This window comes from Eufriesea mexicana, unplaced genomic scaffold, assembly GCF_001483705.2.
Source record: "Eufriesea mexicana isolate 0111107269 unplaced genomic scaffold, ASM148370v2 scaffold19034, whole genome shotgun sequence".
In the NCBI taxonomy this organism is placed as follows: Eukaryota; Metazoa; Arthropoda; class Insecta; order Hymenoptera; family Apidae; genus Eufriesea; species Eufriesea mexicana.
Window position 1 is genome coordinate 109,601 of NW_016926279.1, and position 11,654 is coordinate 121,254.

Genomic DNA, 11,654 nt, shown 5'->3' on the forward strand with positions numbered 1-11,654 from the left:
AAATCAATACGCCGACACGACGACACCGATTGGCCGCGTCTGATGCTTGCGAGCTGCGCAACCACACGCGAACAGCCTGGAAAGATCTCCGACGGAGATCGTTTCCATGCTCTCTCCTTGCGATTCCGTGCGGGGACAGCGTCGTTATGATCTCGAGGAATGCGCCTAGATCGCGCGTGCATCCCTCCGCTCCAGCTGAGAACTCGCTTTGCTATGCTATGCGACGTAGAGTTGAGATCCAGAATCTCATTTCGCCAAGCGACGACGTTCGTGATCATCCGCGTTGTTTTCGAAACGACCGCCTTTGCCATGGCGATGACGAGAGGGCAGACTGGCCGGAATACGAGTTCAATTTCAATCCTCCTAGAATTCCCTTTTGTTATCCAGTGACAGAGGAGTTGCTACGAGTGAAAAGACTCCCCTTGCGCTGGTAACCGTTACCTTATTATCGCGAGGAACGAGTCATCCAGATAGGAGACAAAGAAGCCGGTCTTCACGAGCTGCCTCTGACACGTTAGAAATATCTGGGAAAAGGGGCAGCCATGTATGCCGGACTACATTCACACGTCCATTTCACGTCATCGTCGAATTTCGACGACGTTTCTTTTCACGAGGAACATCCGTGGCCGCGAAACCGAGACAGGAAAACCATTTCTTGGCTCGAGAGGCTACCCTGATACTCTGAGAGTCCCGAGTGCCCCGGCAGGAGCCATTGACAGGATCTAAGGGCGTAATCTATCGACCGAGGGAGTCGATTCGCCAAAGGTCATCGCGTTCTTGTTATTTCGCGACGTTATCGCGGTGCCACGTCGTCCGTGGTCATTCTTCCGCGTTGATCCCAGGGTTCCTTGGAAATGTATCGGTTACCAATTACGCGGGACACGAGCGTCGAGCAATTGGGACTCGGGAGTAACCGCGCGTTAGACGAGGAGAGCGTCGGGTTTCCTTGAGAGAATTAAAGCGAGAGGTTGGCAAAGTTTTGATTGGAAAATTCTGAAGCGAAGAAGCGATCGTGGCAGACGTGGCGGAAAAGAACGCGTGACAGAACTTGGCCATGCCATTCTCGATCCTGACACCCATTGTCCCTTTGGCCCGCGCGAGTTTGCTCCGCCGGAAACTTAATATTTATCCAACCGTGCGAGCACGTCCCGCGTTTCGTACAACGATGTTCCAACTTGGTTTAAATCCAGTCGAAAGTTACGTCCCGGTCTCGGTGGACTCGCAACCCGTTCTCGTGCAAACGCGTTAATCATTCCAGCCGAAAGTCGAACAAACTGCCGCGTGCAGGCAAGGTAATTTGCCGAGACAACCGGAAACACGACGGAGGAGAAGGTGGACATGGTAATTCAGAGATTTAAAAAATTTCGGAGGTCTGTAGCTGAAGATAAGACCATTGAGAGGTTTCCCAAAGGGGAAATATAAAAGAGGGGATGGTTCGCGAGACCGGTTGGAACGGGAGGATAAACGCCGGCAGGAAGTCTCGATCATGGCACGTAGACGCGAAGAAGAAGCTGCAGAAGACGACAGAAGACAGCAGGAAGTGGAACGACGACGCCTCGGGGCGTATGCACGATTTTGTTCGCGAGTCGACAAAGACGGCCGGAATCGCACTGCTTTCTGGGTTAAGTACACCCACCAGAGAGGGGGCTGTGAACGGATGTCTGAGACTATCGAGCAGAGCCGCTGTCAAAAGGGGACCCGTGTGATTGAGAGCTGATAAAGAATGAAAGCGAAAAGGATAGGCTACCTAGGGAGTATAATCGAGAATAACCGATAAACTCCGATAAAGTTTGGCAATTAAAAACGTCGGGCCAAGTACACGAGCTATCGGCGTGAAATTAAAGTAAATCGAAGAGCGTTCGATTTGTTCCCGGGGAAACGAGCAGGCATCGAACGGATCGTTGGTATGCACGGTTCCTCTTGATCTTGTAAACTATGCATCCTCCCTGATAACTTGCAATTAACACAATTTCCGCTGAAATTCGGACACGAGTGGCCACCGAGGCCCGGGCTCCGATTTGCAGAACGCCAACTGACCTATTTATCAGCCTCTCATAACCTAGTGAAAAGCTGAGCTAAATCGCGATCACAAATTCGCTATGAAATCCCGCTATATCAGAGTTAATGAAACAGCCTATACATCCCGCTGCACAAAGACAGCAACGAGGGTTTATGCGCTAGCGCGTTCGCTATACACGCGCGTACACTGACAGGCGCACAGACACGCGCAAACCCAGCGCGTATACCTGTCGCAACGACACACGAGGGTTATTCTCTCTGTTTGCACGTGTGTGCGCGGGTAAGCCGGGCGCCACACTCAGTGGGTGGCACGGTATCCCTCGTGCACAAGTGCTGTGCTAAAATTGGACGGCGAACAGAGGGGGTTTATTCAAATTACTCCGCAGCGCGCGCGAAGCAGACTCTTGGATTCGAAGCAGGCGACGTTACTTAGCACCCGAGAATGAACCGGCTCTCAGATAACGCGACATTTCCACGTTTCGCAACTGATGCCACGGAATGAAACGAGGCCCCTGTGCTAGACTTAATGAAGCGAACGCCTCTGCGTCGATGACGACAAGCTTTCGTACAGTCGCTGAAATATTCGTCTTCATCCTTCTAGCTTGGACTCTCGCGTCATGACACTGTACAGGTGTGACGTGGCGATCGTGACAAGTGTCACGGATGATCGCGAGAAAATTAGAGACCAGGCTTTGCTAACGGAGATTGATGAGCTTTTCTAATGTATAATCAACAGTTTTGAGTTTGACTTTAACTGGAACAAAATGGCGTTTCAAAGAAAATCTCTAAACATTTGACAGCGTATCGAAAGCTAGCTAGTTTTGGAAATATTGGAACAAATTTTGGAGACGCGTTTAGAAATGTACTGCGAGGCCCTCGTTGCATAGGACAGATCAATTAATTTACGTATTTACAACCAAAGGATTCTAGATCGATTAGATGATTGCGTGGACAGCAAAGTGTTCAACAAAGTGTCAAAGGAGTGAAACTAGGCCCTTGTATTGGGCTTAATGAAGCGAACGCTTCTGCATCAATGACGGCAAGCCTTCGCATAGCCGCTGAATTATTCGTCTTCACCCTTCCAGCTTGGACTGTCGCGTCATGACACTGTACAGGTGTGACATGGCAATCGTGACAAGTGTCACGGATGATCGCGAGAAAATTACAGAGTCCAGGCTTTGCTAACGAAGATTGATGAGCTTTTCTAGTGTATAATCAACCGTTTAGAGTTTGACTTTAACTGGAACAAAATGGCGTTTCAAAGGAAATCTCTAAACAGTTGACAGCGTACCGAAACCTAGCTAGTTTTGGAAATATTGGAACAAATTTGGGAGACGTGTTTAGAAATGAAGTATTACGAAGCCCTTGAAGCATAGGACAGTTTAATTAATTTATGTATCTGCATAGATAAGCTTCTAGATCACATGAATGACTGCGTGGATTGAAGGAAAATCTCTAAACGTTTGACAGCGTACCGAAACCTAGCTAGTTTTGGAAATATTGGAACAAAATTTGGGAGACGCGTTTAAAAATGTACTGCGAAGCCCTTGTTGCATAGGACAGTTCAATTAATTTATGTATCTGCATAGATAAACTTCTAGATCGCATAGATGACTGCGTGGATCAGCAAAGTGTTCAACAAATTGTCAAAAACAAATGAAGGTACCTAGGTGTGAAAATAAGTGATTTTTGACTACGTACCGTGGTCTTCTCTAAACAACGAAGTAGATGATGATGCTGCAGTTCGAAAATATCCTCCTCCTTGAAGTTGTCGTCCAGCTGAAGGCCGCTCTCCTGCGCGGCCAATCGGGCCTCGGCCGCCTTCTTTTTGCTCACGAAGGCCGCTCCGCTTGACGCTTTCGCGATCCTGATTCGTGCCAATCTGGCTTTCTGTAACGAGAAAACGAACATCGTTATATTTCAATCGCGCACGTCATCCTTTATATGGCTAAGTTTCATCGCTGGAAAAGAAAACAGTCGGACGTTGCCAAAATATGACAGAAGGGAGAAAGAAAACGCGGTTCACGGTCAATCTAGTTCGCGTTGCGAAAGTTTTCGGGCAAATGAACAAGTTTCGTGGTAGAAGGCAGTGTCTGGCGGGAAATCCAGACGAGCTGAAGGACGTTCCGCCGGAAGACAGGCGTTGAAGAGAAGAATTCGGTCAAAGGGAAGCGAAGACGCGTGTCTTTCCAGGTCGAGTGAAATTGTCTCGCGTGGAACAATGGCGGCGCAGACGGGGCTGCTGCGTTGAAAATCCGCACAGCGAAATCGCGATGATGACAACGGGAAACGCATCAACTTCACTCGCTTCGGGAACGCGAATTCGCGCGCAGAAGAAGTCATTAGACTAACAACGACGCATTGTCCCCGGCTGTTTTCTTTTTTTCCCCCCTATTTTCCCATCGTTCCCCGAGGCGTCTCCCGCTTTCCGCCGACGCTCGGTCAATTAAGCTTTTAGCGAGGATTTTCCGCGAGAAATTACCGTGTGCACGCCATTCAAATGCCGCAAATACGCGACGGCGATCTGAAGCTTTAAGCGCGTCCACGCCCATTTCCGCAACGATTATGGCCCGACCGCTGGATTTTCGCTCCTTCCACGGCTCCGCGAGACCTCGTCGAGACGGCCATTTTACGAACAACTTTTTCGGCTCACAAAGGGAAACGAATCGATCCGAGTGGCTTCCCTTCCTTTCCCGTGCCTAATTATTACGGATAACTCGCGAGTAAACAAGTACCTTCCTGCGAGGTAACGACCTTAAGAGCTTTCAGTCTTGGTCCAAGTCCCCGTTCGCGTATAATTCCCAAGTCGAACTACGGTAACCTCGTTACCAGAGCCTGGGTCCTGCAGAGAAATATACTTTAACGGGGACGAGGATCAAGAATATGGAGATAGGCCATCCGATTCCAATAGCGGAATTCGATAAGAGACTGCTGCCGTTGGGTACAAAGGGGATATCGGTAACGGGGCAAGATAATTCAAGAAAGAAGAGCGAAAACATTGCGTCGCGGATCTACATGGGGGAGAAGAGGCAAACAAGGTTAATTCGGTTTTCATCCCCTGCGGAGCCAGCAAAGACACCCGTGTGTAATTTCGAAATAACGCGGGATAACATTGTTTGGCGAAAGTACTTTTGGTCAAAGGATCCAGAAGGGTTCCATCCCCATGGATGATCCTCTGCATCAGCTGCGGGGAAGGTAAATGTTTACCCTTCTGCTAATTTCCTCTGCCTTTTTATCTACTTTCCTCCTTTCTCGTCTTGCCCAGCATCGGCATCTTCCCAGGTTATGGCGTTAATGACTCGACTTTGTGATTGACGCGTGATCTTCGAGTGACATTGATCATCGATGACACGGACTTGATCGAGTAATAATGGCGCGACCTGGATAACCTATGATTATAGAACATTGTGTATCGTCACTAGGTCGATCTTGCTTGACGATTAATATCGAACGGTTCTTTGAGGAGATTGTGTTTAGCTTCGAAATAGTAAATGGACTGTGTTGTAGTAAAAACTAAGCAGTACAGTAAACTGTAGATCCTAGCGATGAGGAAGCGATCCCTTCCCCTTCGTTTTGTCTTTTGTCTCCTATTTTCTGGAGACGTCCTGTGACCTGCGTGGCCCTAAACAGATCAGTTCTAACCGTTCGCCTGTTCAATAAAGATTTATACAGTTTTCCCACCGTTTCCAGTGATTACTATTCCTCTGAGTTATAGCCCCTTTAACAAACTGTCTCCCTATCTTGCTATCGCGTGTTTTGATACTCAACGAGCTAAGAGGACTAGCCCTTATGTAGACCCTTGGTGGGGCTATGGAATTTGCAATTAGAATGGAGTTTCCGAATTTGAGGTACAAGAGTAGGGGTTATAAACCGAAAAACGAACTGAATTACTGACTCTCAGACTCCAGGTACTTGGCGTATATCATGGCCACGCTTCAAGCTGTCATCGTATTTTACCTAATGAGTAATAGTATTTGCCCAAAGGGTATTTCAAGGATTAACAAACATAGTTAAATATCCGTATCTTTATCGAGAAAATTGGGGAAAGGCACTGGCAAAGATTGCTCTTCCATGATGATACTGACGAATAGTTGTTTTATTTCGAGGAACTGAATTTCCATGAACGCGAAGGGGATATCATTGGTCCACATTTGCGTGTGATAATAATAGCGAATGCTGGGAATAGAAACGTCGAATATTGACAACGTTCTTTCGGGATCTTAAAGTTTAAAATCGTGCAGGATTTCGAAATAACCGTGTATTCCACGTGTCGTTAACACGACTATTTGTTACGTTAGCGAGAAATTCGTTCCTACCGCGAATTTTATCGTGCAAACATTTTTTCGCCAGCCAGCGAAGCTTTTACCGGCAAACCAGCGTTAATATAATTCACCAGGCAAACGTTATTACCATTTATCTCGAGAAACCAGCCAGCCCAACCGGACGCTGCGCCGTGTGTGTTCAGCTTTCATCGTACGAGACTTCTCGCGTGGAAGACGAAGAACTCGCGTTAAATGACATCGTTCCGGTGCACAGCATGGATGTAGCTTCGGTGAATCCATCATTAACGCGTTATTTCTCTTTAACGAGCCTTTTACTACATCCGCGAGGGTCGTAAACTTCGTGGCACCGAAATCAAGCGCGAAACGACGCCTGTCGACGGTAATCGACACGAGGAGAAATTTCCAGATCATTCACCGACAGGATTCTTTCGAACATCGACTATCATTGGATAACTACGTTCACGAAATCGTTTGAAGCGCGGAGTTTTGAGCTGTGACTCCTCTGTTTATAGTTCTGAGCTCTAACTCCTGTGTTTAGAGCTCTGATTTCTGAATTCTGAACTCTGAGATCTGAGATACGAGGCCTGAGTTCTAAGTTAGGGATCTGAGTTTCGAGTTCTGAGTGCTGAGATCTGAGGCCTAAGTACTAAATTAGGGATCTGAGTTCTGAAATATGAAATCTGATATCTGAGTTCTCCACTCTGAGCTGTGTAGTCTGAAATCTGAGATCTTAGGTCTCAGTTCTGAGTTCTGAGATCTTAACTCTGAGTTCTGAGATCTGAGATCTTAGCTCTGAATTCTGAGTTCTGAGTTTTGAGTTCTGGGATCTGAAATCTGAGATTTTAGCTCGAAATTCTGAGTTCCGAGTTCTGAGATCTGAAATCTAAATTCTCAACTCTGAGTTATGTAGTCTGAAATCTGAGATCTTAGCTCTGAGTTCTAAGTCCTGAAATCTTAGCTCTGAATTCTTGGATCTGAGATCCTAGCTCTGAATTCTGAGTTCTTAGTTCTGAGTTCTCAGTTCTGAATTCTGAGTTTTGAATTCTCAGATTTGAGATCTGAAGTCGAATTCCGAGTTTTGAATTCACCACTGCTCCAATCTACTCCAAATTAATCAGTATATTTTCCTATCTCGACATTGTAGAGATTTCGAGATCAATGACCGGACAGATGAATCGATAATTACTTCCACGAGATCGTCACGCCACTATCAAAATTAACCGCTATTTTCCCTGTCCGCTTTTACACCCAACAGTAAAAACTTTATCGAGAATCCGGTCTGTAATTTGCATTACGCCCAATGGTATATAGAGCAGGGTGCCATGAGCACGAAAGTTTCGGCTGTTCCCCTTATCAGCTTTCGTGGATCTCGCGGAATTCTTCTACAAAATGTCCTTAACGGCACAATAACGTACGATCGCTGAATCACGGAGCAACTAGTTACGAAACTGGCCGCGATAAGGCTCGAGATATATGGCGCGAACTCGTGATTATGACTCCCCTATAAATCCTTCAACTAGCTTTATTCTGGCCACCGAAAATTCTCTTTATTTCCGTAACGATTCCGTTCATGCCTCTCGCTCGTCGATTACCTCGGCTAGGATTTTTCACGCCCCCAACAACGATCTGGGCATAAAAATTCTTCCCCAACTGCGATTCAACGTCCATCGTTTTCCTTTTACGACCGCGGACTTTCAACATCCACGCTTTGTTACGTTGAAGACACGGGAAATCAAAATTCACTTCCGTGTAATAAGTTCACAGTTCCTGGCGTAATTTGACACCTGAGATATGGTAGTTTCGTAAGTCTATATTTATAAATTCATCATATCTTCTACTCTAAAGTAACGTAAACTATGATATACAGGATGTCCCGTTCAAATTGAAGCAACGAAATATCTCTCAGACGATTAATTAAAATAAAAATATACGACACGTGTCTTTTATGATCTTGGAAGGATTCTTGCTACAAATAGTATCATTACACTAAACCTATCATTGTCTAAACGACTGTATTACAATTAAAAAATTGTAACTCGCTGCGGTTCTGACACCAGGAACCCTAGACAAGTGATACAGCTGCCTTCATCCGCAACATGGACCCACCCCTTTATGACAAAAGAACGCAAGACATCTATTCCAAATCTAAGAATGGGTACCCTACAAGTAACCCTCCCTTACCGTCTTGGCTATAATCGAAAACCCTAAACGACTCTGTTGATCGAAGGGCGAGTGACAGAAAGACATAAAGAGAAGGAAGGGGTGCGTTTCCGTCCTAGGCCTGCTAGTAATCTCGTCGATAAGTCTACCTAACAGGCACGTGCCTCCAACACAGAATACGATAGAAAGATCGTGAATTTATATTTATAGGAAGCAGAGGATTTACCGAAGACTTACGAGGAACCTCGAGCACTCTTGCTTTCCACTACTGGTGAGTGCGTGAACAGTGGTCGCCGCGATAGGAAGCAGAGGGTTCACAGAGTACTTGCAAGTTTCCTCCAACCCCTTTTTTCCATTACTGGTGATTGCGTGAACAATGGTCGCCGCGATAGGAAGCAGAGGGTTCACAGAGTACTTGCAAGTGTCCTCGAACCCCTTTTTTCCATTACTGGTGATTGCGTGAACAATGGTCGCCGCGATGGGAAGCAGAGGGTTCACAGAATGCTTGCAAGGTTCCTCGAATCCTTTTACTTCCTATTACTGGTGAGTGCGTGAACAGTGGTCGCCGCAGTAGGAAGTAGAGGGTTCACAGAGTACTTGAATGCTTGCAAGGTTCCTCGAACCCCTTTACTTCCCATTACTGGTGAGTGCGTGAACAGTGGTCGCCGCAGTAGGAAGTAGAGGGTTCACAGAGTACTTGCAAGGTTCCTTAAACCCCCTTTTTCCATTACTGGTGAGTGCGTGAACAGTGGTCGCCGCAGTAGGAAGTAGAGGGTTCACAGAGTACTTGCAAGGTTCCTTAAACCCCCTTTTTCCATTACTGGTGAGTGTGTGAACTATGGTCGCCGCGATAGGAATTACAGGGTTCCCTGAGCACTTGTAAGTAACCTCGAACCCTCTTTTTCCATTACTGGTGAGTGCGTGAACAGTGGTCGCCGCGACAGGGGGCACAGGATTCACCCGACATTTGCAAAGTAGCTCGAACCCCTTTACTTCCCACTACTGGTGAGTACGTGAACAGTGGTCGTCGCGATAGGAAGCAGAAGGTTCACTGCGCCATGACAAGTAACCTCGAACCCTTTTGCTTCACACTACTGGTGAGTGCGTGAACAGTGGTCGCCGCGATAGGGCGCAGAGGGTTCACAGAGTACTTCCAAGGTTTCTTGAACCCCCTTTTTCCATTACTGGCGAATGCGTGAACAGTAATCGCCGCGATAGGAAGCAGAGGGTTCACAGAGTACTTCCAAGGTTCCTTGAACCCCCTTTTTCCATCACTGGCGAATTCGTGAACAGTAGTCGCCGCGATAGGAAGCAGAGGGTTCACCGAACATTTGCAAGGTTCCTCGAATTTCCTAGATTCCCTCTGGCGGTGAGTGCGCGTGAACAGTGACCGCCGCGATAGGAATTACAGGGTTCACCGAGCCCTTGCAAGTAACCTCGAAGCTCCCAGATCCCCTCTGGCGGTGAGTATGTAACCGTGGTCGTTACAAACGGAACCCGAAATCCAACAGCGATAGGGACACGTGCCGGCTCTCACAGGGGCGATAGATCCGTGTGAGCGTGACGACATTGCGAAACAACGACGCGAAACGATTGCCCGTCACTGTACATACACGGGTTTCGTGGCTGCAGGCAGTAAAAGCCGCGGAAAGTGCAGGCGGTCGCGGCTGCGCCCCTCGAATCTGCATTCGAGGACAACTTCCTGACATTTCGCAGCTGCGGTCGGCCGGCCGCCTAAACATCCGCGAGCACGGCCGATGGCCACGTGACACCTTGCAGACGCGAATCGGACCCAGGATCGTCGATCTCGCGAAAATATACGATTCGCCTGGGGTATAAATACGGTAAACACCGCTAGGCTCCCTAGCTAAGCGTACCTATAATTAGCGAGTCGCCGTGGATGCGCCTCTCCGTTCCCGTAATCGCGCGTAATTCACGCATCGACGGACAGTGTTTGGCCGAATGGCTAAACTTAGGGCAGCTACGTAGGAAAATCGCGCCACGTAGGTAAATGTTTGACTTCTTGCAACGGGGCGCGACGGGGGGAGGGATCGAATTCCGATACGGACGGGAGCGTTCTCTGCCAGAGTGCCTTTTGGCAATTTCCGTTCTCGTTACCTCTCGCCTGGTCGGCGAATTTTACTTTTCTATAGACAGATTTCTCCACGAGAACCAGAAAAAATCGCGTGTACCGTTTCTCATCGGGAATTACCAGGAAATGGGCTCCGCTTTGAAAGACAGTCGGAGAACATATCTCAAGATTCTCTTAACAGTTTACGCTCCCTGTCCTCGAAATAGTTTACAATTTGTACATTTTCGCAGTTTATATATCGAGGCGATTAGAGTCGCGTAATGCTGACCAGAAAGCTCGAAACTCGCGCACGTTGCAACCTCTCAGCTTCCACGAGTCATTCCTAAAACACCTCGCCAACACGTTCGATAACACATAACTTCGGCTCCCAGGAATCCACGCTTTATACAACACTTTATCTTATAGATTTTATACCCTCGCCAAAACCTATCGCCTAAACACAGATTATTTATCGCATCGGTCTACACCGGCGAAAAAATAAAAAGCTTCCAACTATACCGTGTAAATAAATCCATTTAACCATCGAAACGCCTTAAATCACTCTCCCCTGCCCGTTGAAATTTATCCAAAGACTCGCGATGGCGCAGGAAAATTAAATTTCAACTGTTGCTACAGTTCGCGACGTCGAGCAGCTGTCGAATAGATGCAGCTGCAAAGTTAGCGCGGCGCTAAATTTTACGGTGTAAATTACATTTAAAAAAGTATTCCGACAACGAGACTGGGTGGATTAGTATTTGCATGGGGGAGTGGAAAAATGAAAAAGCGGAGGAACGTACGTCGGATGATTCGTTGGAAGAAGGGTACCGGAAACGAGCGCCGGCGAGGAAGGTCCCGTGTGATCGGGCATGGAATGATCGATCTCGGGTTCGCCTGTGACGTGTGCCGCCGGAAACGGAAAGCTGAAATTTCCTGGCGTGGCTCCAGCGAGATCCCTGGTGGTCGGAGGAAAAAATTAATAGGTCGTGCGAGATTAATCGAGCCGACGATGCGCGTGTAAATTATGGTAGAAACGGAGGAAAGCTTCGTTCCGTAGGAAGAAGTTTGGACCCTCGACGAAGACAAATTGCCCCGGGTATGGACGACGTTGGAACGGGAAAGAG

General features: G+C 47.5%; 1 protein-coding gene across 3 annotated transcripts in view; it reads right to left on the reverse strand.

Moving 5' to 3' along the window:
• Positions 1 to 11,654, reverse strand: part of Shal (potassium voltage-gated channel protein Shal) — a 119,067-nt gene that overhangs the window by 37,142 nt on the left and 70,271 nt on the right. For all 3 annotated transcript variants that reach the window (XM_017909624.1, XM_017909626.1, XM_017909625.1), the window contains exon 3: positions 3,721 to 3,909. In XM_017909624.1, coding sequence (XP_017765113.1) covers positions 3,721 to 3,909 — 189 coding nt within the window. The remainder of the gene's footprint in view (positions 1 to 3,720; positions 3,910 to 11,654) is intronic.